The sequence below is a fragment of the Tamandua tetradactyla genome, chromosome 6 (assembly GCF_023851605.1).
Source record: "Tamandua tetradactyla isolate mTamTet1 chromosome 6, mTamTet1.pri, whole genome shotgun sequence".
Taxonomy (NCBI): domain Eukaryota; kingdom Metazoa; phylum Chordata; class Mammalia; order Pilosa; family Myrmecophagidae; genus Tamandua; species Tamandua tetradactyla.
Window position 1 is genome coordinate 74,086,730 of NC_135332.1, and position 24,027 is coordinate 74,110,756.

At 61.7% G+C, this 24,027-nt stretch overlaps 3 protein-coding genes across 17 annotated transcripts; all 3 read right to left on the bottom strand.

Annotated features, from left to right (window-relative positions):
* Positions 1–434: 434 nt before the first annotated feature.
* On the bottom strand, positions 435–6,617 carry PCYT2 (phosphate cytidylyltransferase 2, ethanolamine). Of its 10 annotated transcripts, none has more exons than XM_077166222.1 (14): positions 6,485–6,615; positions 4,736–4,824; positions 4,059–4,220; positions 3,881–3,947; positions 3,355–3,439; positions 3,125–3,169; positions 2,936–2,989; positions 2,523–2,661; positions 2,165–2,247; positions 1,886–1,963; positions 1,646–1,711; positions 1,469–1,534; positions 1,165–1,253; positions 435–1,087 (listed from the first exon to the last, which is right to left on the bottom strand). In XM_077166222.1, the coding sequence occupies exons 1-14, from the start codon at positions 6,571–6,573 to the stop codon at positions 985–987; spliced, it is 1,215 nt and encodes a 404-aa protein (XP_077022337.1). In that variant the 5' UTR covers positions 6,574–6,615; the 3' UTR covers positions 435–984. The 10 variants fall into 10 exon arrangements, with proteins under 10 accessions (XP_077022337.1, XP_077022343.1, XP_077022344.1 ...); XM_077166228.1 differs by having other exon boundaries at positions 4,059–4,179; positions 6,485–6,581; XM_077166229.1 differs by lacking the exon at positions 6,485–6,615 and adding an exon at positions 6,271–6,364 and having other exon boundaries at positions 4,059–4,179.
* Positions 6,618–7,020: 403 nt separating this feature from the next.
* Positions 7,021–12,776, bottom strand: SIRT7 (sirtuin 7). 4 transcript variants are annotated; one of them, XM_077166239.1, is made up of 11 exons: positions 12,645–12,776; positions 12,437–12,574; positions 12,121–12,225; positions 10,574–10,644; positions 10,398–10,470; positions 9,701–9,799; positions 9,391–9,627; positions 9,188–9,268; positions 8,862–8,968; positions 7,876–7,910; positions 7,600–7,706 (listed from the first exon to the last, which is right to left on the bottom strand). In XM_077166239.1, the coding sequence occupies exons 1-10, from the start codon at positions 12,735–12,737 to the stop codon at positions 7,880–7,882; spliced, it is 1,035 nt and encodes a 344-aa protein (XP_077022354.1). In that variant the 5' UTR covers positions 12,738–12,776; the 3' UTR covers positions 7,600–7,706; positions 7,876–7,879. The 4 variants fall into 4 exon arrangements, 2 of the variants coding, with proteins under 2 accessions (XP_077022353.1, XP_077022354.1); XM_077166238.1 differs by lacking the exon at positions 7,876–7,910 and having other exon boundaries at positions 7,021–7,706; XR_013177978.1 differs by lacking the exon at positions 7,876–7,910 and having other exon boundaries at positions 7,594–7,706; positions 8,862–9,054.
* Positions 12,777–12,849: 73 nt separating this feature from the next.
* MAFG (MAF bZIP transcription factor G) lies at positions 12,850–22,458 on the bottom strand. 3 transcript variants are annotated; one of them, XM_077166242.1, is made up of 3 exons: positions 22,349–22,458; positions 17,584–17,648; positions 12,850–17,495 (listed from the first exon to the last, which is right to left on the bottom strand). In XM_077166242.1, the coding sequence occupies exons 2-3, from the start codon at positions 17,617–17,619 to the stop codon at positions 17,043–17,045; spliced, it is 489 nt and encodes a 162-aa protein (XP_077022357.1). In that variant the 5' UTR covers positions 17,620–17,648; positions 22,349–22,458; the 3' UTR covers positions 12,850–17,042. The 3 variants fall into 3 exon arrangements, with proteins under 3 accessions (XP_077022357.1, XP_077022355.1, XP_077022356.1); XM_077166240.1 differs by lacking the exon at positions 22,349–22,458 and adding an exon at positions 21,585–21,630; XM_077166241.1 differs by lacking the exon at positions 22,349–22,458 and adding an exon at positions 17,791–17,897.
* Positions 22,459–24,027: the final 1,569 nt, after the last annotated feature.

Consider the following 24,027-nt stretch of genomic DNA (forward strand, 5'->3'; position numbering starts at 1 on the left):
CCAGGAGAGCCCTGAGGCTGGGGACCAGGTACCACCTGGCAGAGCAGCAGAGGGCCAGGAGACTTTTAGGGGAGAGCAGACAGGGCCTGAAACACGCTTTACAACAAAACCCCTCAAGCCTCTGCTTCCTGCCCAGATGTCCCCAACTGCGAGCCCAGCTGTCTCCAGGGAGCCGGTGACCCACAGGCCCAGGGCTGCTCCAGGAGGGGGTCGCTGACTTGGGTGAAAGAGACCTTAAGGCTGTCTGCAGGCCACGAAGGGCACCCAGCTCTGGAGGAGCTGCAGGGGTGGCGGTAGGCAGAGGGCACCCAGGCCTGGGGTCTGCTCGCTTGCCTGTACCCTTGTGGGGGGTGGGGGGAGTGCAGGGCCAAGGGCGGGGCGTGGTGTGGGCGGGTCCCTGGCCCCAGCCAGCAGAGCTCGGCACTACATGTAGGGACAGTGCTTCCTCCAGGCTTTATTCAGGGGTCCCCACTGAGAGGTCCCCATCAGCCGGGGAGATGCGACAGGAGAAGAGAAAGTTTGTAGACAACAGCAGGGCGCAAAGCCCCTGGAGCCGGGCCTTGGGACACTCAAGACACGCTCAGTGCAGAAGGAGCTGGGCAGGGGTGAGGGAGTGGCTCCCTCCAGCCGTTGAGGTGGACTGCGGTTCCTGCCCCCACTAGGCAGTAGGGCGTCCTGGGCTCCAGGCCAGCAGGGGCATCCTGGGAGCAGGCAGAAGCAGGGCCTTCCTGCCCTCCGCCGTAAGTACCCTCTGTCCCTCTGCCAGCTGGGCCGCTCGCCTGCACTAGGCACCCTCTCTGTTCAGCTCAGCAAGGAAGGGCAGGCCACCTGCTTCAGGATGGCTCCTCCCGGGCAGGGGTGGGAGGCAGTGTCGCTTGGTGCCAGCCCTTCTGAAGGCAGGGCGAGGGGGACAGAGTGGCACCTGGGCTTTATGAGCCATGGGTACTTCCAGGCCGAGGGAAACAGAGGCCTTGCCCAGCAGATTCAGTCCTCTCCCAGCTGCGGGCCACCCCCCTGCCTCCTCGCGGCCTCCAGGAAGGCCAGTTCCTTGGCTTCTTTCTTTTGGTTCCGTGCTTCATACTCCAACCTGTGGGGTCGGCAAGGGTGAGCAGGTGGCGGTGGGGTGGGTGCCAGCCCGTGCCAACCCCTGCCCTGCCCTGGCACCTGTTCTTGATGATCCTCTGGACGATGAGGTCTGTAGTGAGGTCACTGCCACTGTCCACGTGGCAGAAAATGCCCCTTCTCTTGGGCTCCTGGAACCAGACGGAAGGAGCCGTGGGCATCCCTGCTAGCCCGGGCAGCATCCCTGGCACCAGGGCCAAGGACCCCGTGGGGCACAAGCCGCTCCTCCCACTCATGAGCAAACGGCCCTCAGAGCGTCGCTGTCACCACCCCCATGGTTCCCTGACAGGAGGTGCCCGGGGACCCTCCCACCCTACCACGGCCTGACTGCAGGCACAGGCCCAACCTGGTATGGGTCAGAGCCGTCCTTGTCAGGCACGATTTCCGTCTTCCCATGACATACCAGGTCCACCTGAGAGGGAGCAGGGGGTGTCAGGGTGCCCGGCTCCTCCACACGGCCCTGCCCGACCGCCCAGCACCACCCAGCAGAGCTGCCCTGGGCCGCCCCCACCGGAAGCCGCACCTTGAAGTGGTCCAGGAGCTCTGCGGTGACTGCGTACGGGGCCCCAATCACCACTTCCGACACATACTGCGGGAACAGCGTGCGCGGGGGCTGGCCCGACCCCTCCTGCCGGCCAGGTGCTCCCGCACCCAGGGGGAGCAGGCCCCGGGGCACCGGGGAGTGGGCAGAGAAGGGGCAGCCCAGGAGGGCCCGGCCACCCCCACCCCAGCCTGCGCAGGGGGCCCGGGCTGGTGCACTCACCCGGCAGGCCAGCACGCTCAGGGTCCGCTCGTGCAGGTTCATGATGGGGTAGTTCTTCCCCTTGTAGCGGTTGACCTCCTGTGGCCAGAGGAGGCCAGGCCCCCGGTGACCCCCAAGCAGGTGGAGGCGGTGTCCCCTCCCACATCCCTCCAGCCTCCACCCTCGGGGGCGCTCCTGGGAAGTGGAGGGAACAGGGCAGAAGCGCCCCTGGCGTGGGAGAGGCCACCCCCACCCCCCACCCGGTCCCCCGGTGCCCACCTGTAGGGGCCGGATACCAACCTGATCGAAATGCAGACCGGCGATGATGTAGGGCCTCTCTGCCAGCCCGTGCACCTTTTCCAGGAAGTCCACGTGGCCAATGTCTGGGCCCGTTAAGAAGCAAGCGCCAGGGGTGGGGGAGGGGAGGGATCTGCCCACAGGACCCCAGGAGATTGGGAGAGGGGACCCTTCCTTTGTCCGGCACCCCAAGCCTCTCAGATGGCTTGCCCCTCCCCCCGCCCTTGCCCACGCTGTCCCTGCCAGCCCTGCACCCCACCCCACTCCCACAATCCAGGAGAACCAAGCAGCCCTCTGGGCCCCTGCAGCCCCCAAGCGCAGAGAGGCTGGGGGTGATCTCCTCGCAGCCAGGAGTGGATACGGAACAGGTCAAAGGCGCCGGCCACGTAGATGACCGTCTCCCCTGGCTGGGGCTCCTTCCCGGAGGCAAACTGGATGATTTTCTGGGATGTCTGCAGGAACTGGGACACTCCCGTCCAAGGGTTCCGCCCCCCTGGGCACTGTAACGGAGAACGGGATCTGGTCAGCAGGCGAGGCCTGCAGTGCGGCCCTGTGTCTAGAAGCCCGGGTGCGGGCATGGAGGAACTAGGTGGAGGCAGCACCGCCACCGGAGGCGGGCAGGGAAGGGCGGGCACCATACCCCCTCCAGGCTGGGGGGGCCTTGCGGCCACACCAACTCCCAGTGGCCAGTCCGGGCAGGAGGAAGCGTGGGACCCAGAGGTGGGAGGACTTAGCCCTCTGGAGACCCGGCACCCGAGGCCACCGTCTGGTCACCTGGGAGGAGCCTTCTGAGGAAAGTGTCTCCCTGGCGGGTGTCGGGTGAGAGGGCTAGAGAGGGAGAGAGGGCCGGGCCGCCTGGTTAGAGCAGCTCTGGCTCCTGCTCGCAGCTGGGCCAGGCTGGGCTGGCACCGCCTCCTGCCTCCCCTCCCCAGGTCCGGCGTGGCCGCTGCGGGCGACACTCACCCTGCCGAAGCTGTCTGCGTACTCCCGGTACTCGGAGGACATCTCCTGCAAGGCGGGAGGGGGCTGAGCGCAGGGCCGTGGGTCTGGAGCTCACGGCAGGATGCAGGCAGAGAAGGCAGCCCCCCCAATCCCAGCCAGCGCCTCAAGACAGGGGCATGGACACTGGCTCTAGGAGACCCTCTCCCTCTTCTCCCAGCCGCCTCCTGCACCCCAGGGACCCCTGGGCTCACCTGGCTGCTATGGTGGGCCTTGGTGACCAACAGCATGCGGCCAACGAGGTCCGTGGTGGACACACCCTGGGTGCGCTGGCACTCTCTGCAGAAAGGGGCAGCTCATGAGGCTCTGCTCCCCGGCCCCAGTAAGTGCCACCTGAGTCATGACTAGCAACCTGCCCGAGTGCCCGCCAGAGCGGCCGACCCTCTTGCATAGTAACCAGTCTCGGGCTGTGGGGACTCCACCACACTCGCCTCAGGTAAAAGGAATGACAGTGGGGGTGGGGACAGGCCAGATTCTGACGTGGAGCTCCCACCCAGCTGTGTGGTCTGTTGAGGAAGTTTCCGAGCAGTACCCCCCCAGGGTGGAGCCACTGGCCACCCGCACCGGCCTCGTGTCCAGCATAGCTGGCGGCCACTGAGCTGGGTGACACAGATCCAGGACCGTGATGTCCTTGCCTTCCTCTCCCTCCTTCCTCCAGGTTCTCCCTCCCCTCGAGAGGCACAAGGACACGGGTGACCAGGCAGAAGGGAGGGCACCCACCTGTACCTCCCTGCCTGCTTCACTTCCTCGTAAGTGTCGCGGCCATCCACGGTCAGTGTGATGTCATCTGGGGGTGAGGCACGCAGGGACAAAGCTCCTTAACCCAAGGCTGTGGAAGGTGCTCGGGGGCCACAGCCGCCCAGGGTGGGAGGGACCCAGAGTGCTCCCCGTCACTCACTGCCGTGGACACAGAAGTCACAGTTGTGCTTGTCCAGCGTCTCCAGCGTGGTGACATAGGGGGCGGCGGCCACCACCTCGTCCACCCACTTGATGGCCCGTACCATCTTGTACCGCTCCTCCTGGGTGAACACCGGGGGCCCCTTGTGTCTGGCAATCTCCTCTGGGGCCGGGAGAGACACACAGGACAGTGACCCCTGGAGGGCCAGGCCACCAGCCCCCCACACCCGGCATCAGAACCCTCCTTCCATGCTGGTACATCCCACCTTCCGGGTGACCCCTTCTCAGGACTCCCCACCGTGAACTCTGCACCCCTGGCTGTGTGCCAACTGTCATCATAGGTCGGGCTTGAATTAGGTGCCCAGCCCACAAGGGCAGTGATGGCGAGGTGTGTCTACTCTGCCCTCCAGGTGTAGCAGGACGCCTGGCCTGCCCGGGTGCTCGGGATGTGTGGGGTGGACAACTGAGAAGGTCCGTGGGGAGTGGGCAGCAAGTTCCAGATCAAACCTTTGGCCGCCCTGCCCCGGGCCCTCAGCCAGGGCTCCAGATGTGCCAGGTGTGGGTGTGGAGGGGGAGGATGCCCGGCCAGCTCCCTGCTTCCTCCCAGGCCCCTGTGGTCTTTCAGGCAACAGGGGCCTGGGCAGCTGTGGGGGCGCGGGACGGCAGGCCTGGGCTTACCGTCAGTGTGCACGCCCACGATGAGATGGTCGCCCATGGCCCGTGCTTGGCGCAGCTGGTTCGAGTGGCCGTAATGTACCATGTCATAGCTGTGAGGATAGGCGGAGCCCGTCAGTCCCTGTGCTGAGAGCCCTGCTCCCCCGAGCTCCCGAAGAAGCCATCCCTGGGAACTCAAGCCTGGCCCTGGGTTTTGGAGGGGATGTGGATGCTCAGCTGTCCGGCCATGGGTCCCTGGGGCCCAAGTGCAGAGCACGAGGCCTGTCAGTGCTAGGTTTAACGAATATGGGGATCCTACGCAGGGTGGGGGGACTAGGGCTTGGCTTGCTTGCTTCCAGGGCTGGGGAGTGCTTGACATAGGCTCCCCAGCTGCTGGGAGCTGTGCAGGCCCCGCCCGCCACATAGTGAGCTGTGCTCTGCTCTCAAGCCCTCCTCACACATCCAGCTAACAGGTGCAGGTCAAGCCAAGCTTTGAGATAAGCCAACATTAACTTGGGGGAAAGGGACAGCTGAATCAGTATCAACCTTGGAGGTAAAAGACCAACACAAAACCAAAAAATCCAAAAGATGGACAAAAGCTGGGGAACCGTTGGTTTTAAAACTCTTGTTTCCTACCCTGGCAGCCTCTAGAAACAGCAAACACCTTCAGGGATGAACAGCCACTTCCTCTGTCACTTGGCTCAAGGTCTGCCTATGAGTGAACTTTCATACAGGCTACCTGTGTTGCCTACTAAGGTGCTCTGGGTTCATGTGAGGTTTTAGAGAGAACCTGACTGCTCACTGGAGGGCCTGCGTGCCAGTCCCCAGTTCCGAACCCAGCCTCATGAATGCACCATGTCATTACACAGGAGCAGCTGCCCCTGATTTCCCAGGTGATGAGGCACAGCGCACACCTGCCGTGCCCAGAGCCACTCTACCACCCCCACCTTGGGCGCACCAGGCCCCAGCAGATAAGCATGGCAGGTCACAGGGTGATGGGTTGGTGCTAAGAGATGAGGAAGTCCACCAGGTGAAGCTGGCTGGCCATGTATCTGCCCGCTGGACAGGGCTGGACAGAGAGAGCAGTCTGAGGCTGGGCCTGGGGCAACACAGCCTGGGATAGGGGTTGGCACCGGGCCAAGGGTATGTCTCTGTCGCTGTGGCCTCGTGATGTGGCCTGCCTGGCAGCAGGGGCCTGGCCAGTACCAAGGTCAGAGTCCACTGTCACAAAGCCACTTTCCCTTCTCCCTGGGGCCAGGGGCAAACCAGGCAGGGAGTGTCCTTTCTGTGCTGCCATCAAATGAAGGCATATACGGACATCAAAAGTGACAAATCATCCGGAAACGTTAGTTTTCCCTTGATCGCTGCTAGCCCGTAACGTTTCCTTAAACAACGTCTGCTCCGTGGTTTGCTAGATAAGAAACACCGAGCGGGGGCCGGGAGACCCGGGGCAGATGACGGTGATCCCGTCCGGGGCTGGGGGCCGGACAGGATGGCCGAAACTTCGGGGCACGGACAGCAATCCAGACGACGCCCGCCAGGCCCGGACTCCCGCACACCTTCCCGCCACCTGGCGCTCGGGTGCAGTGGGGGCGTTAACGGCGGACGCGGGGCAGCGGAGGGGAAAGGGCGTCTCCCTCGGCCCCCGACACCGACGGCGCGCGGCCTTCCCGTCCCGGGCCCGCTGCCCGCACAGCCTCCCGGACGGCCGGACGCCCTCGCCGCCCCGTCCACCAGTCTCGGGGCCCCGGAGGCAGCGGCCACCGCGCTCACCAGCCATCGCACCACACCCGCACGGCTCGCCGCTCCGCCGGGCCCCGCCGCTCCGCACCGCCCGCCGCCCGGTGCCCGTCCCGGATCATGGCCCCGCAGCCGCAACTCCGAGCGGCAGCCGCGCCTCCCGCCCGGACCCGGCGCCCCTCCCCGCGCACGCGCCACCCGGGTCACGCGGGCCTCATCCCGCCGCGTGCGACCAATGGCGAGCAGCGCCTTGCCCGAGCCCCGCCCACCGTCCTAAGGCGTGCGCCGTCCTGCCGAAGACCCCGCCTCTCAGCTTGCGACCAATGGCGTACGCCTGTCTGACCGAGCCCCGCCCCTCAGGCTCCAGGGGTCCCGCCTCTCCTCCCCACCGCGCGTACCGTCTGCCCGGTGAGCCCGCCCCTCTACGCACAGCCAATCGATGGCCTGCGCTTCCTCATCGAGCCCCGCCTCCGCCTCCTGACAAACCCGCCCCGACCCGGCGCGGACCCGGGCGCCTTCCGTTTCAGCCGAGGAGCTGCCGGGCGGAGAAACCAGGGCGGACGCCAGGACAGAGTGCAGAGACGTTTAATAAGAATTGTAAAGGTCTGCTCGGGGCCCAAGCCCCAAACCGCCCCCCTTGCACATTCCCAGTACAGAAAAAAAACAAAAGTTCTATAAAGTTAACATTTTTTAGTAAGAAGCAGTAGAAATAGGGTTTAGCCCCTGAGACTAGCCTGGGAGTGAGGTAAGGCAGCTGTGGACTTCCTCTTGGCCAGCCAGGTGTGAGTTATCACCAGAGGCTTTATTAGAGAAAAGCGTCCCTGCTGCCTCTCTGTCCAGAGGCTGAACGGGTAAGAGGTCGTTAGACCAGCAGCAGTTCCAGGCGCCAGGAGATGCCCGCTTTGCACAAAGACAGGTAAACTCTAAGAACGTCATGGTGAAGGTCATGGGAAAGATGCTATCCCCAAATCACTCTTCTCACCAGACCTTTGTCCCTGAATATGAGTTCTGGCAATTTGCAAAGTGCCAAATGTTTGCTCTGCATCGAGCACCAGGCTACGTCACTTTTTTTCTTTTTGTGCGTTTGGTGCAGCCCCTGCCAAACCAGCCCCCTAGGATGGGTGCTGAGCTTAGTGGGGCACCCCGATCCCCAGGCTGGGCCTCCTCCCTGCTTCTGCAGAGGGCCTTTCGACTGTGGCTGCCTTCTTCGCCGGATCGCAGTGGGGTTGCCAGGGAGAAGATGGGGTCCTGCCACCTACCAAAAGAAATCTGGGTCAGGTGTGCCTGGGAGCCTTGCTCCATCACCACGTGCCCCGGGACGGGAAAGCTGTCTGAGGAGGCCACCCTGCCTTTCCACCCGCCCCCCGTTTTGGCTTATCCATGTCTGGGCTGTGGTCAGTAGTAGCCCCCCACCTCCCTGTTACCAAGTTACAGCACAGCTGCAGCAAAGGGCACCTCCCTGAGGGGGAAACCAAAGGTGTGCACACAGAGTGGCTCGACCTCTTCATAGCCGAGAGTCCTTGTGTGCAGTCGAGCAAGCAATGCACACACAGGGTGGGGCAGCAGCAGCACCTGGAGCTCCTGGAGTCACAACACCTCTGGGCCCCACCTTTCACCTGGATGGACAGGGGGGCAGGCAGGCCAGACCCTCCCCCTTCCCAAACTGTGCCACGGGGAGGGGAGCCGATGGGTAGGGGAGGCCTACAGACTACAGTGTGAAAAAAATCATAGGTCTGATTTGAGATGTAGAACCACATATTGTAAACTTAAGATACAGATAGGCACTCATAAAGAAAATGAGCTAAGTTAATGTAAAAAAAAAAAGTACAGTACACAATAGGGCCACATTACAGAACACCACAAACATAACATACAAGAATTGCCAGGCCCAGAAGGTGAAGGGATCCTTAATTTCTTGAACCCTTTGATTAAAAGAAGTTATTGATTTCCCCTATAAGACCCTGAAAATTCACAGAAAAAAAAAGTGTAAACTTTTTACTCAAAACATACACCATGTCTAAATTATCACAGATTCTATGTCAAGGCAGTTTCTTTTAAGCTTCCCAAAGGTCTAGGAACTCCCAAAAGCAAGCACACCAAGACTCTGAGCAGAGCTGCCAGACGGGGTCTCTCAAAGCGCCTTTCCCATCCAAGGCTACCTGAGAGTTGAGGGGGATGGTCACGGGAGCACACCGAAAGCTGCGTCTCTCCGCAGGGTGGAGCCTGTGCGTGGGGTCTCAGCCAGCCTCTGAAATCCCTTGGGGGGCCCCCCTCACTCAGTCACCCCGCACACTCTACTCCCAGCACCTCTGTGCTTCCTCTGCTCAGCTCACGGGAAGACAGACATGGCCCAGCCACACGGGGGTGGGGGTGGGGCAACACCGGGGGTGCTGAGGCAAGTGCCCCTTACCTGTTGTAGGAGGGGACCTCCAGGCCCAGCTCATCCATGAGGAGCTGCATGACATCGTCACACTTCCCGTGCAGCTTCAGTGCGGCCCCGTCATCCTTAGGTGTCCACTGAGGGAGGGAAGAGGCCAGTAGGAATGGTGCTCCGTTCCCAGTGGCCGCTGGTCTCGCCTCTTCCCTGTCACAGCTCCCCAGGCCTCCTCGGGGCAAGTCAGTGTGGGCCCTGAGTGCCCCCAGGACATGGCTCTGGACCCTTTTGTTCTAAGCCCCCAGGATGGGACGAGGTGGCTCTGGGAGCATCTGGCCCCACACTCCGAACCCATGAATTACCTGTAAGTTCACAATGTAGAGCTTAGGCCGCCGGCTCGGGGGCTTAGTCATGCACCAGAGACGTGGGTACTTCTTTAGCACCTGACCGACAGACATACCATACACATCGCATACATACGGGGGTGAAATGTTGAGCTGGCAGGCTTTGGGAAGAAAAGAGCGGGAATGTTTACCCCTCTTCTGCAAGCACCCTCATTATCTACCTTTAGGCTGGAACCCAAACACAGGATTATGTCTGCTTTGCTGGCGGCCTCAGTTGCTGCCTCCCAGTTCAGAGGCTGCCCCAACGTCCCCCTCTCCCCAAAGTGCACGATGGTGTCCCGCAGCTGTGCCCCACATTTGTGGCAGGCCCGGCCCGTCTGGTGGCGGTGCAGGGCAGTGCGCTCTGTCACATCAAACACCCGCACATACTCCCTGTTGGGGGTGCAGGAGGTGCAGACCTGCAAGGAAAGGGGTGCTGTGAGCAGACCCGCCTGCCCACCCTGGCCTCCCGTACCTGCCAGGCCTGCTCACTTCGATGTACATGTTCCCGTGGAGCTCTGAGATGGCTGAGCGGGGCAGCCCACTCCGCAGGTGGAGCCCATCACAGTTCTGAGAAACCACGTGCTGTAGCTGGAGAGAGAATGAGGGCAGGGAGTTAGCACAGCCCAAGACGCAGGGCAACACCACCCTTAAAGAAAGCCCAAGAACACACAAGGAAGAGAGGCAGGCTGTACCCTGCAGGCCCCAGGGAGGCCTGCCCCACCCACTCTGAAGCCCTCGGGGCTGGCCAGGAGGGAGGAGGCAAGTGTTTGCATCTCATCTCCCCTTTACAGCTGGGAAGGAGGTAGAGCAGTGCTCTGTTAAGTCGTGATGCTGCAGGTCACAAAGGCCCTGTCAGATCCACGTGCCCCACCCTTGGCTGAGGGCTGAACCGAAGGCCTCCCCTGTAACAAGGGTGGCTTCTGAGGTCCGTGGGGGGCAAGTGCAGGAGAAACCAGGGGGAGAAGGGGCTACTAGCAGTGCTGGGACAGAGGCTAGCTTGCATGGGGGGATCCAGGGCAGCGGGTGCCCTGTCCTCCTGGAGAGGAAGCACAGAGAGGGCTACAGGGAGGACTTGAGCCTCTCAGTGAGAGCACCACAGGGAGCAAGTGAGCCGGCAGAGGCAGGGCCACGCCCCCCCTGGCATGTAGGTGGTGCTGCGGGCCCTTTACCCACCCCAGGCTCTTACCAGTTTCTGCTCATGAAGGCGGGCAATGCTCATGTGGGTGAGTGTTGGTTCAGCCTCGCTCAGGTCAGCAGCACTGCCAGGTGGAGGGGAAAGCCAAGATGAGGGTGCTGCAAGGTCAGGCCTGTCTGCCCCACTCAACCTCCCTTCAGAGTGGGGATCGCCCTGGGCCTGCTTACCTGACCCTTCTCCCTTTCTGAAGTAGCGTCCATACTCCATTAGGGCCCCGGTAATCTGGGATAGAGGCTGCCTGTGTGTTCAGAAAACAGTGTGTTCACTGTGGGTTCAGGCTGGACTCCGGAGAAAAGGAAGTAAGCATTTCTCCTGCCGTGCTCCAGGCAGGCCCATGAATCAGTCCAGTTCATACCATGGACCCAGCGTTTCCTAGTCTGACCTGCCTGACCAAACTGGAATATTCCCTAACACAGTTCCTTCCTTCTGGAGGCCTCCCTGGCAGGTGGGGGAACCTCTTCCTATTCCCACACTGCTGATACTGAAGTGGGGATGGGGGGATGGGGGTGTGGCCAGGCTCACCTGTGTCCCCAGGGCCTAGCCCAGTGCAAATGGTGAACCCCTAACTGAGGATGCTTCTGCTCAAATTCCTATCGTCAGATGCTTTGCCCTCTAGGTGGCTCCTGCTCCATCTTAACAATGACAGAATAATCTCTTCAGAGTCAATAAAATGCTATGTAATTTTCTCAGTGCCCAATCCAGCAAACCCCATCCTGAGAGATAGGACAAGAAAAGGTGTGCCAGGAACAAGGTGGCTGGTGCTTCCTGGGCCATGAAGCACCAGCCAGGGGAAACCCAGCGTCATCGCTTCTGGGTTTCCCCAGTGAAACCCCACCCCTGGCCAGTGTTTCTGACTGTCGCCTTCAGAGGAACTTCCAGCGGTGATGCTCAAACCAAGAAGCAGCATAAGGTTTATAGGTGCCACTTCCAGCTCTTCAAGGTTAGTCTCTCCAAGGGATCACGTGACTGGATTTCACATGTGACTGCGGAGGGAGGTGACCAGATACCAGGGCAACAGGTACTTTTGAGGTAGGACAATGAACACATACCATATGCACTCTTGCCACTGGGCCTCTGCTAGTAACCCTGTTGGGAGTGCTTTCTGCCCACTTTTACCTGTGCAATCCTACCCATCCTTCTGGGCTCTGATTCAATGCTGCTTCTCCCAAAAGGCCAGCCAGGATGAGTTTTCCAGGTTCTCTGCTAGGTCTACACTCAACTCACAATTGTCAGGTTAGACGGACAAGGAGCCACTCACACTTTCAAAACCCAGGACGGCGCCTCAATGAAGTCTCTCAAAGCTCAAAGCACTTCTCTTCTTTGCCCAGTATATCCTGAGTTTGGCTTTCTCTGTGCCTTCCTTCACATTCAGAAACACAATGAACCCGGATGAAGGAGATCAGCCTCCTTAACTCCAAATGGCCGGTGCCTGCATGCACTAAGCTGTTTAGGTCCCGTGCCCCTCTCGTTTCCTTCCTGTCTACACGGGTACGACACAGGGTTCCAGAGTTTTTTAAGTGCTCATCTACTTGACGTTTTATGTTCCCCGTCGTCCTCGGCCCTGGGGAGGGGGCGCCCCCCACCCACGCCTCTGGGCCGGCAGTCACATGACTCTCGGAGCGCTCAGTCCCCGGCCCTCTCGGTTCTGTGGGCGGGCGTGGAGCGGCGCGTGGAGCGTCCCGAGGGCACGGCCATCCCCGGCTCGCCTCCCTACCGTGCTGATCCCCGCGCCTGTGTAGGCGACCAAGTACTTGGCGTTCCGGACAGCGCCCGCCAACTCCCGGACTTTCCTCCGCAGCTCCTCCGGGTCATCGCACACCTGCGGAGACGCCGAGGCTGGCCATTGCCCCCGTCCTTGGCTACTATCCCCCACCCCTGGGCAGAAGGCCGGGGCCAGGGAATTCCGGGCAGACGACCGCTCCGGACCGAAGGCCGCCGGCGTCTCGCTCGGAAAGTTGCCCAGCCCCAGAGCGCCCTGGCCCCGGCGAGGCCAGACAGCGCCCTCGGAACGACTGCCGCGCGGGACTCGCCTCCTCCTGCCGCCGCTTGAGGCCCTCGCGTCGCCGGCTCCGGCCCTGCAGCTCCGTCACCAGGTCCTCGCTCTCGGCCAGCAGCCGACCCTCCTCGGCGCTGCGTTCGGCCACCGCCTTCCTCAGGATGCGTGACACCTGCGGGCGGGCGGCGGGCGGTGAGGGGCGCGCAGGCCTGGGCGCGGGGCGCGGGCAAGTGGGGGCCTACCTGGCGCAGGCGCTCCCGCTGCTGCTCCTCCCGCAGCCTGCGGACCCGCTCGGCCGCTTTGCGCTCCGAGCGGCTCAGACCCCCGGCTGCCATCGCTCCCCGGGGCAGCCCGCGCTTCCGCTTCCGCCTCGTCCCGGCCGCACGCATGCGCGCCAGGCCCCGCCCCTTCCGGCCCCGCCCGCCCAAGGAAGCACCTGCCAGTCTCTTTTTAAAAGGTGTTTATTGGTCATATACAAAATAAAGAAAACCTTATATGTCACAAACATACACTATGTACAGCAATAAATACCCGGGGGGCCGGCCCAGTGCCGCCCCTCCTGGACAATAATTTAGCAATAAATACTGCACGAGGCAGGGCCCTCCAACCCCAGGCCCGGCCTGCCCCGGTCGCCCCTGACCACCGACAGCGAGGGCCAGGTGCAGGGCGCCTAGCCCCCTCCTCCCTAGATCTTTAACATCTGCCCCCCACTTTAACCCACCCAACCCCAGGGTACTCCCCCAGCCTCCAGCCTCTCCCAGCTTCTGCCCTAGGCGGGGCAGGTGGAGTCTGCTCAACCCGCCCCAATCCACCCGCTCAGTGCCAGGAGACCAGCAGAGCTGGACACACTGGGCAGCCCTGGTTCTGGTGTCCCAATAGCTGGGAGGAGGCTTTCAGTACCCACTCCTGTTTGGTTCAAGGCTTCAGGGAGTGGAAGAGATGGGGAGAAGGACAAGGCTGGGACACGAGCTCACCATTGGGGCCAACGCCCAACTGAGACCACCCAGAACAGGGAGCTCTCCTGGTGGGTTGGAGATGTGCTCTCTGCCAGTCAGCTTGGAGTCGTGGGACACCCAAGGTAGCAAGGCTGCTGCCCAGGCACGGTGGACATTTGTGTGGCTGGGCCCAGACCCAGGACACACACAGGCCAAAGCAGGACAGGTATGGCAGTTTTGCTAACATGCCTGTGCCTCGGCGCAGCGCTGCATGAGTTCTCCACTCTCCCCACCTGCTCCCAAACCACTGACAGCCAAGAGGAAGGGAAAAAAGGCGCCAAAGAGAATTATTCAGTGGCTTTTGGGGAAAAAAAATCGTTAATGCGTTGGTTCCTTTCACCAAACCACAGCCTAAAAAAAAAAACTCACATGATCCTAGAGCGGAAACGGTGCTGCAGGCTGCGGCTGAGGCTTCCCAGCTGGGGACAGGGAGCACTAGCCTCTGGGTCTCTCCAGAGAGAAGGCAGAGGGATAGATGGGGCATGGGCACACATCCCAAAGCAGCACAGCAGAGACCAGAGCCATGGGCCTGAGCCCTGAGACCATGGAGGTTGCCGCTGACAAGCTGAAGTGGGGAGAAAAGTCAGCACCCCACTCCCGAGCTATCTCAGAGCAGCTGACTCTCCCCACCTTCACACACGGTGGCACCTACCCTGGAGCAGCAGCCAGGGACCCAGGGGGATTCTCTGTGGCCATATTCTTTGGGCAGGAGCTGACCTGTTCCTGCTGGGTTTTTCTCTGAAATCTGAGTGTCCAGGTTGTCATAATGGGGGGAGCTGACCCAGGGGCAAGGTGAAGAGGAAGACACGTTATGGTTTACTTAGCGAACAAGTATGGGTGGCTTGGCCTCAGCCAAAGCCCTCGATTCGCTGTGTCAGAAAGGTTCAGTAGAGAAGGAAGGAAAAAGAACACAACACCTTCACAGTGGGAAAACTGAATAACAAGGATCAGAGACAACAAGCAATCACGTGGGAACAGAGGATCCACTCCCAAGAAACCAAGTTAGAGAGGAAAAGGCTTGATGGGGAACGGGTGTGCTCCCCCTGACCCAAGGAACAGCTGCTCCAAACCCAAACACTTCTAGAGAGCTCATCAACTCAGAAGCTTCTCCTGGAAACCGAACAGAGGACCTGAACCTTCCGTTGTGCTCTGCTCTTCCTTAAACTTGCCTTTTCTCCTCCTCCTTCCTCTGCTCTCCAAGCCTGGTGTCTGCACCAGGTGCAGGTGCTGAACAATAGATATAAATCCCCCAGCTGGGAACAAGGAAACAGGAGCCTGCCCCTCCCCATCCAAGACAGGTCACGCCCCCCTCTTTGGGGCACTCTATGATACAAGTCCAATTCACTGCTGCTACAACCAGCATCAGCACCTCACACACGGACCCCTGTTAGACAAAATCCTAGTCCTGTAGGAGTGGGGAGGAAGTCACTAAGGGACTTCGATTTAACAGTCAAAATCTCTGTCTGCAGGCCGGCCCAGGCGCAGCGAGCTTCTTTGAGCCCAGAGAGTCAAGAGCAGGCTGTTCAGGATGACAAAGGTTTATGGCACAACCCCGTTCTCATCTCAAACTCGCAGGTCCAACTCCTGGATGAAAATACTGCGACCCCAGGTTAGCCTCGCTAGCTCACACTTGTGTGCCTTTCCAGGGCCCAAGGACCCAGAGGACACAACCAGTGACCCGGAGGCGAGGCCTAGGCCCACATGGCCAGACACGGAACTGCAGCCTGGCTACACACCACAAGCGCTTCCCGAGCCAAGGCTACAAGGCCCACCACGCCAAGAGGCCAGAGAGGGATGGGCTCGGCCTGGGAGAGAAGCGTCTCTACAAGCTAAGTGGCTGATCCCTGGAAGACATGGACCCCGAAGGGAGGCGGATAAAGCTGGAAGCCATGAGTGGCCAGCCAGTGGGGTGGGAGTGAGGCAGGCCCGTACAAGAGGTGGACCCCCTAGGCTCTCGGAACAAGGTAGGTGTAAGAAAGGGGCCGGCTCAGTGGGCCCTCAAGCCATTCTGACTGGGGAGGCAGCACCCCAGCACAGAAGCAATTCCAGGAGAGGTGGGTGGTGGGACTTCTAGCCCCCACACTGGGCCCTGGGAGCCCTTGGGCTGAGGCTACATGGGAAGCTGAGGGACAAGCCAAACTGGCCTCTGCCTGAAGACCTTGAGGGAGGCAGCAGTCCCCCCACTCACAGGACTGTTCAGTCCCTGCCACGCCACCAAGAGCAGGTGGCAGAGGGCACAGAAGCAGCTCGGGGGGCACTGGATGGCCCCGTTTCACCTGCCCTGCATGGGATGGACCCAGCTCCTGGACATGCACGAGTCCAAGGGTCTAAAGGTGAGCACAACCAACACATGACCCAGGGGTGCGGGTCCCCAGGCTCCCACCAGGCAGGCGTTGCCAACACCCCAGGCCCCACAGGCCAGCGGAAGCAAGAACACAACGAAACACGAACACGGGAGAACGGACACAAGAAGTGACACCCACAGGTCAAAGGTCACCAGAAGCACCAGTTACAGCTGCACAAGGGGCTCACCAGGCACGGACGACACCACGGCACCGGCAGGAGACGGAAGCAGAGGGCAAGGGGGTAAGTCACTTTCGGCACAATTGCAAAAGAGACGCCAAAGAGGACGCCAGTGCGCCTTCTGGTCGGTTCGCGGTTCGGCTTTTTTTTTTTTTTTTTTTGTCTTTTTTAAAACTAAGTTTTATAAATAACGTCTGATAACTCTGTGTATATAAAAACTAAACTCCAACAGCCACAAAGAGTTTTTCGTAAGTTTACAAGAAAGGGATCTTTTTTTTTCTTTTTTTAAACTAGCAAAGTTTCTCTTATACTTTTTTTCCCCTGTTCCATTAATAATGGTCAAATGTTCTTGCTTGTTTCCTTTTTTCTTTTAAAAAGACAGTTTTATAAATACTCTGCAGCTCTTTTCTTTTTCTTTAGCTTTTAAACATATAATTTAATAACTTCGTAAAAGGAACTTCTCTCTTTTAAATAAAGGGCTATTTAACCCCACAGACAGGTCATGTAAACAGTGACACGGGCCCCCTCTGCACACACCACGCAGACCGGCCCTGCACACACGGTCGCACCAGGGGCCTGGTCTGGCTCAGTGCAGTGCGTCGGGCCCCAGCGCTGCGGCCCCTGGCCTGTGGCCAAACTATCCCAAGCCTCCGTTCCCCCCACTCCCAGGCTGCCCCCCAGGGCCTCACCAGGACCCCTTACTCTTCAGGGCAGAACCCTCTAGCAGCCAGAGGCCTAACGTGAAAGGAGGCAGCCCCCTCGGGCCACGGAGCCCGCCCTGCTCAGGACACACGAATCCTGAGCTCTGCCCCCCTCGTCCATTCCCACACGGCCACCTCTGGACTCCTAGTCCACGTGGCCAGGGGACAAAAGGGGCAAGGGGTGAGCCCACGTCACCACCGAACTGACCAATTCCAATGTACAAGACACACGACGACCACAACAAAATCAAAGGGGGCTCAGCCCAGCACCCCGGGGTGGAGGTTGTGCTTTGAGGGGAAGGGAAAGAGGTAGGAGAGGAAGGGGGAGGGCAGGAGAGAGAAGAGAAGGAAGAGGGGGCGGGGCTGCTGCACCTGCCACGCACCCCCTGCCCCTCCCAGACCCGCCTGGGCCAGCGCGCCCCTACGACCGGGCGTCCGTCTTGGACTTGACTATGGTGATGACGCTGGTGGCGGCCACCTTGCCGGGGACGAGGGGCCCCAGGCCGGCAGCAAGTGGACCCCGAGCCGGTGCAACGGGGCCGCGGGCCACGGTCCTGGCGAAGGTCTGCAGGGCCTCGTACTTGGAGCGCAGCGCGTCGAGCTCCAGCCGCATGCTGGCGTTCTCTGAGGCCAGCTTCTCTACCTCCTGCTGCAGCTCCGCCTTCTGCTTCTCCAGCTCCTCCTTCTGGGTGACCCGCTTCACGCGGCAGCTGGCAGCGTAGCCCCGGTTCTTGAGGGTGCGCCGGCGCTGCTTCAGCTGGATGATCTCTTCCTTGGACAGGCCGCGCAGGTGCTGGTTCAGCTCCCGCACGGACATGGTCACCAGCTCCTCATCCGTCAGGCTGGTGCCATTCTCCCCAGGCTCCCGCTTCACCTGGAGACGGAGGGCGCCTGTGGTCACGGGTGGGCAGGCAGCCCCCCCACCCCGCCCCAGCCCTGGGGACCCCCGCGTGCCTCCTCACCTTCAGGGCCTTGTTTCCTTTATTGGGAGCCGTCATAACCCGGGGACACAGCGAGCAGGCACACTCTGCAAGACACAGTGGGGTCAGGGCTCTGAGACCCCGGCCCCAGCCTCCACCCCCTCCCCTTCCTGTTTACAAAGACTCAAGGACACACCCCACCCTGGGCACCTGCTGCCCAGGTGTCTGGCCTGCCCACTCCCACAGTACCTGACCCCGGGACAGCCCCTCCACAGTTCCCAGGCTGGGCAGCTCTGCTCTGCCCTTTGGGCGCCAGGGGAGGCCAGGAGGGTCTGATGGGGGAAGGGGAACTGCAGTCTGGTACGGAGGCAGAGGCACAGAAGAGGGGCCGGGGGAGATTAGGAGTGAGAGGCGGGAGGGGCCGGCCTAGAAGGAAACCACGAGCTTTAAAAATAACCCCGGCGCGAGCCCCAGAGCGGCTGCTCCTGGCGAGTCACGCTGACTCAGCACATGGCGCCGCGCCCTCCCAGGCGCTGGCACTCCCGCCAGCCAGCACAGCCCCGGGAGGGCCCAGGGGGCCGCAGCAGGTGAGGGCGGGGCCAGCGACCCCGCGGGTGTGGTCCAGGGGCCCACCCCCAAAGACCATCTCCCACAAGTCTTGGACAGAGCCCCTGCTCGCCATGGCTAAGAGGGTCTGTCCCCGCTAGGGACTTGTGCAGACAGGAGAGCGAGGGAGTCTAACTGAAAAGCCAGGATGTTGGGGGGGGGCCATGTCACTCAACTAGCTCCGTTTTGGGGACCCGCCTGTGACTCCAGCCTGGCCAAGGTCCACCTCCCGCTGATGGGGCAACGATCCTTGTGGCTTTGGGTGCCACTTCAGGTCCCCTGCCCCACCCTATCCAGGGTGTTTCACAAGTGTGCCCACGTTTAGCCAGAAGCCTGCCCAGTGGGGGCAGGGGGTCTCCACACCCTAGGGTCACTGACTGCTCTCTGGCCTCCTGGGGTCACTGCCCACAGGCCCAGGGAATGAAAACAAAAGGGTTAGCCAAAGAGCTGCCCTAAAAGCTGAACCAAAGAAGTACCCTTCCTCGCCACCCCCCCTTTATGCTTTCTGTGCCTACCTACCCCCTGGATTCCAAGGGGATTCCAGGCTCAGCCCAGCTCTGGCCAGGCCCATGGCAAGTACCCCAGATCCCCGTTGTGCCTCCACCTCCCAGGTTAGATCCAGGAAGGTAAATGGCTCAGAAGACACTTGTACACTGGAAGGGTGAGACATACTGCAAGCAAAAGCCACAAGCACCAGAGGCAGAGTTTTTTTTTTGGGGGGGGGGGGGGGGCAGGCTTTCTTGCTCCCACTGAGGAGTGTGGGCAGGGGAGGGAGAAGCACAGGTTTGCACTGGGATGGAGACCCCACCCCCTCCAGCTTGGAAGCTGCAGGAGAGGCTGCAGGAAAAGGAAGAGGGGAGGAGAGGCAGTGTTAGCCACAGCCAGCAGTGGCTCGTGCCTTCTCCAGGTCAAAGGCTGGGGAAGACCGGGAACTAGAGGCCAGAGAACTGTCAGAGCACCTGGCCCCAGTAGGGGTGAGAAAGGCCCTTCCAGCCAAGCCCAAGCTGGGGGCAGAGACACTGCCTTGGGGTCCCCAGGTTGCCTTGGCATCAGCTTTTCCTGTCCCCACCCCCAGACCACTCAGCACTTCTAAGAGATCACTGAAAAGTGCCGAGTGTGGCGACTAGGTGTGGAAAAGTGCCTCCTCAACAGATTTTCCCCTCTGCAGAAGGCCCGGACTCAGCATGCACAGCAATCACCCCTCACCCGAGGCATGTGTGCGTGTGTGAGTGTGCCTGTGCACAGTGGGGGCGGGGCAGTTCTTTGCACAGCCGGGGCTTCCTGCCTGCCACTCAGGGGTACACCTGGGGACACAGAGAGGGACACAGCAGCCTTTGGAGGCAGCCTGAGGGTGGTGGCCTCCGGCACCCATGGACGCTGTGTTCCAACAGGCCACATCTGGGGCTGGACCATAGCTGGGGCCCTGCCACTTCCCCAGAACTGAGCCCCCTTGAGGAGGGATACAGATGGTCCCAAGGGCCCCAACCCACAAGGGTACACTGGCCACCCACTCAGGCAGAGAACCAGGAAAGGGTAGAAGGCTGGGGTGGCCCCACCCCTTCCCCTTGGGAAAAATCCCGGGACACAGGGCTGGGGCCAGACTGGCAGCCCTTGCTCCCACCATCGAGGTCTGAAACCCGCTGGCCAGAGCTTGCAGCAGGGCAGGTGCAGTGGACCCACTCGGGCACCCCAACCTGGCCCCACCCTTCAGACTCGCATTCTCCAGAAGCCGCTCAGCTAAGAAAGCCATTCTCTGAAACAAGTCTCAAATTAATTTTCACTGAGAAGACTCAACTACCCCCTCCAGGAATATGTAATTCCCTAGGGGTATAAAATACCAAAGGATCTGTTAAAGTGTAAGACATCTGGCATCTATAACCCCCAGAGAACAAACAAGGGGATGGCACTCCCGAGGACAAACCACAGTCAGCCCAAGCTGGCCAAGACTGCAGCAGAAAGGGCTCCTGGTGGGCTGCACGCTCCCTCCCCTGCCCCGGAACCACCAGTGCTCTGTGCTCGCAAAGAAAGGCAGCTCAGCCACACCACCCTCGAGTTGTCACTGCCCAGGAGTCTGTGGCCACCTGGCCACAACCCAGCAGGGCTTCACACTCTCTGTGAACTTCACACATTGCCGAACCTCAGCCTCAGGTGGGACCAACTCTGGGATGATGGGGAGCTGTACTCTTCCCATTCCATCTGCTGCACCCCAGAAGGCCAGGCCCCTCACAACTCCAACCACCTGCAGCCTCCTGAAACCCCAAGGCTAGCTGAGTGAGAAGCCTGCTCACACACAGTGTGCCCCTGATTTCTAAGTTCCATTGCTTCCTCTCCCTTGCAATTTCCTGGCAGAGCAGCCCTACAGCCGGCTTCCTCTCCTGTTTTGCTCCGGCTCACCCCAGACCCTCAAAGCTCACCCCAGACCCTCAAAGCCGAGCGAACCTTTCTCTCTCCCACCAGCTCATTCTCCCAGGGGCTGCCCTGCCTGGCCGGGCACAAGAAAAATCTTCCCTCCCAGCAGGGTCAGCAGGCCCCTGAGTTCCTCCCCTCTTCTCGGCTCAGAGAACTCTCCCTGTTCCGGAACTGCCCCAGACCTGGGACTGCCGGTTGTCTGCGCACAGCGTGCCTGGGAGGCTCCCGGACAGCTGACCTGCAGGCGGTCCCCTTTGCTGCCTCCCCAGTCCGCCACCGCGCCTGCCACTCTCACCTTCAGCCCAGACTTACATAGAAGCCCCCCACCCCTCTGCCTGACCCCCTCACCACATCCCCAGGCTTTTCCTTCCACCCCTTAACTTCCCGGCCTTGAAGCCCCCAAAGTCACTCCCGCCAGCCCCCACCACCACTCCTCAGGCACCAGGCTGAGCAGCGAGTGACCTCATGCTGATGACTCAGCAAGTCTCCCTCAGGCCCCGCACGCGTGCGACCGGAGGCGAGGCCAACGCGGGCAGGGGCTTCCCGGCCCGCTCCGCAAGCGCCTCCTCCTCCCGTGGCCCCGCCGGGGACCCCTGCGCGCGGGGGGCCCGGCGCGGACACCTGATGAATCAGCACTCGGAGCGGTAACCCGCCGGGCTCTCCTGGGGATACCTATGCGCCCCGCGACGGCCCGCTCGACCCCGCCCTTCCCTCCGGCCCCGAGGCCGCCCCTCCCTCTTCAAGACCCCAGACACCTCCGAGCCAGCTCCACGCGCGCGCCGCTCGTGGCCGCGCGTCCACCCGGTGCTCCACCCCCCGCGGCACGCGGGGTGGCAGAGGCCAGGGGCCTGGCCCCCGAGCTGTGGGGAAATCGAGGCACTGGCCGCCAGCAGGGCGCGGGGCAGATCCCGGGCGGTCGTACCCCATCGTTCGGCGGGAGCGCCCGGCCCACACCCCCGCGTACCGGGAGGAGCCTGCGGCCCGCGGCCGGCCCCCGCGCCGCCCCCCGCGCCGCCCGCCGCACTCACCACACTGCGGGCCCGGGCGGGCCGAGGCCAAGGCCGGGGCCGGGGCCGGGCGAGGCCGCGCGGGGTCCGGGGCCGCGCGGGGCGGGGCTTGGGCGCGGGGGGCCGGGCACGGGGTCTGGGTGGGGTCGCCGCTTGCGCGGGCCGGGCCGAGCGCGCTGAGAAGGCCGGGCCGGACCGGACCAGGTTCAGGATCCGCCGCCGCCGCCGCCGCCGCCGCCGCCGCTCCACAGACGTCACATGATGTTTGGTCACGTGGGCTCCATTCATGAAGCGGCGACGCGACCGGCTGGCGCTTAAAGGGGAAGGCGCGCCGGTGGCGCCCGGGGGCGGGGCGGGCGCGCCGCACGGCGCCTGCGCGCCCCAGGGCCGTCGCCCTGGCAACGCCCGCCGCGCCCGCCTGTCCCCGGGTGGGGTCTCGCGGGTCCGGCCACGCCCTCCTGGCGGCAGCGGGAGCGCGCTCCGAACTCAAGGCGGGTTTCCCCGGTCTTTAGGACGTGGGGGCGGCCGTTCCTCGCTCCGCCGCATCTCCAGAGCCTTTCTGAGCTCACGGCTTCCAAGACCACTTCCCCAGGCGCAGGTGGGACCCAGGTCCCGGAGCATTCATGGAGGGAGCGGGAACACCACCTGCTCACCCTTGGGCACCTCCTGCGGGGCAACCCCAAGAACCCGCCCCGCACGGCCCACCCCTGCGCGCTCCCGTTCGTGAGCAGGGGCTGTCGGTCCTGACCCAGCTCCCAGGGCCGCTGAATTCGCAGTCGACTTACCTGTTTCCTCAACATCTGCCCAGAAATGCGTTCCTGAGTGCGCTTGGCCCTGCGCTTGCTGTCCGGAGTTCCCCGGGAAAGGCGGCTGGCGGGAAGAAGGGGCCGTCCCTCGGGTGTCCACTTCCACCTGCCCGACTTTCTACTCAGCCTTCTTCCTTCCCGCTTGTGAAGCCAGGAAGAAAAACCCACCGAGCCAGAGTTCAGGGCCACGCCGGAGCGAAGGGAGTCCTTGAAGTGGGTACTTGAGGCCACCCAAGAGGCCCCAGAGCCTTGCCAGTCTGCCAGCTCCGGCAGCTTGTTTTTCCTTCCACCTTGTGCGGTTGTGTGCGGCTGTCACCGTTACCTGCTCCTTTGGAGCATGAGTGCGGACTCAGTCTCCCCTCATGCCTGGGCCTGCGGGAGCAGCAAGAGCTCTTGGCCGAGATTCTGAAGGCCCCGATTTTAATGTAAGAAACAGCAACGATTTGCTGTGCAGGCCCAGAATCCTGGCCCGTTCCCCCTTCTCTTTTTCTTTCTCACCCCTAAGGTGAGGCTGTTTTCTCGGCCTTGCTCAGCAGGATGTGGGCCCCTGAGGGCTGGACTGGCCTGGCAGGTGGCACCAAGTGACATCAGGAGCCGGCCATCAACTTGCTCCTCCCTGTCCATAGGGCCACCAGCCCCAGCAACCTCAGAACATGTGGGTGACTGACCCTGGGGCGTGGACAGCCCCTTCCATCCCCAGGCCTGGGTCTTTGGCACTTTTCAGGGGTGACTGAGAAGCTAATTATGCATTATTTTGATTTGGGAAGGAGCCTGCCCCCAATTTCTCTTCTCCAGCTGCTCTGCAGCTCCATCCACGGTCCAGGGGATGGGGTGCTGTGCTGCCTACCCTCCCTTCCCTTGGGGCCTGTGGAGAGGGCACGTTCTAGAAGGTAACCCCGGCTCCCCGCTGCCCCCCCCCCCAAACCCAGGCCAGTTTCCCAGGTCAGAAACTAACAGATGATCACAGACTTGGTGCCTTGAACCAACATACATTTATTCTCTCACCGTTCTTCAAGTATGAAGTCACGTGAGGTCCGGGCCATGCACCCTCTGAGAACTCCAGGGGAGAATCCTGCCTGGCCTCTTACAGCCTCTGGTGGCTGCCAGGGTCCATGGCTGGTAGCTGCATCACTCGCCTCTGCCTCCATCTTCCCAGGGCCATCTCCCCTCTGTGTGTCTGTCCAGACCTCCCTCTTACAAGGATACCAGTTACATCAGGTTAGGTCCCCCTAGTCAAATAGGCTTTACCTTAACATTCCATCTGCAGTGAGCCTATTTCCAGAAAAGATAATGTTCACAGGCAGCAGGGATTAGGACGTAAACCTGTCTTTCTGGGGGACACAATTCGACCCATGACCCTTGCCCCCACCCCAGAACCTGCTCCACAATGTCACAGCACGTCTAGAGCGGAGGGGGGAGGGGGCTGCTGAGGGAGAGAAAGGTACTGCCCTTGAAAGGGCTGAATTGCCCGGCCCTAGGACCTATCTCAGTCTAGCTGGCAAGCCCCAGAAGCTCAGGGGTTGGCAAGAGCCAAGCTGGTTGGGTGTGCAGGTCTCAACACCTGCCCTTGAGCCTCCTGGCCGGCTCTCCACATGGGCCCAGGGCACTTGTCCTGGGAGTAGCAGCTCAGCCTTGCTTGAGCCAAAGTTGGCAAGGCC

What these genes read in the sequence shown, in the direction of transcription:
- PCYT2 (XM_077166222.1), bottom strand. Translation starts at nt 6,573, where the DNA reads ATGATCCGGGACGGGCACCGGGCGGCGGGCGGTGCGGAGCGGCGGGGC. An exon ending in AAGCAGGCAGGGAGGTACAG is followed by an intron (nt 3,440 to 3,880) that starts GTGGGTGCCCTC and finishes CCCTTTCTGCAG; the next exon opens with AGAGTGCCAGCGCACCCAGG. An exon ending in AGGCCCACCATAGCAGCCAG is followed by an intron (nt 3,170 to 3,354) that starts GTGAGCCCAGGG and finishes CCCGCCTTGCAG; the next exon opens with GAGATGTCCTCCGAGTACCG.
- SIRT7 (XM_077166238.1), bottom strand. Translation starts at nt 12,737, where the DNA reads ATGGCAGCCGGGGGTCTGAGCCGCTCGGAGCGCAAAGCGGCCGAGCGG. An exon ending in ACGGGAACATGTACATCGAA is followed by an intron (nt 9,628 to 9,700) that starts GTGAGCAGGCCT and finishes CTTTCCTTGCAG; the next exon opens with GTCTGCACCTCCTGCACCCC. An exon ending in GTTTGGGTTCCAGCCTAAAG is followed by an intron (nt 9,269 to 9,390) that starts GTAGATAATGAG and finishes TCTGTCGGTCAG; the next exon opens with GTGCTAAAGAAGTACCCACG.
- MAFG (XM_077166242.1), bottom strand. Translation starts at nt 17,619, where the DNA reads ATGACGGCTCCCAATAAAGGAAACAAGGCCCTGAAG. An exon ending in AAGGAAACAAGGCCCTGAAG is followed by an intron (nt 17,496 to 17,583) that starts GTGAGGAGGCAC and finishes CTCCGTCTCCAG; the next exon opens with GTGAAGCGGGAGCCTGGGGA.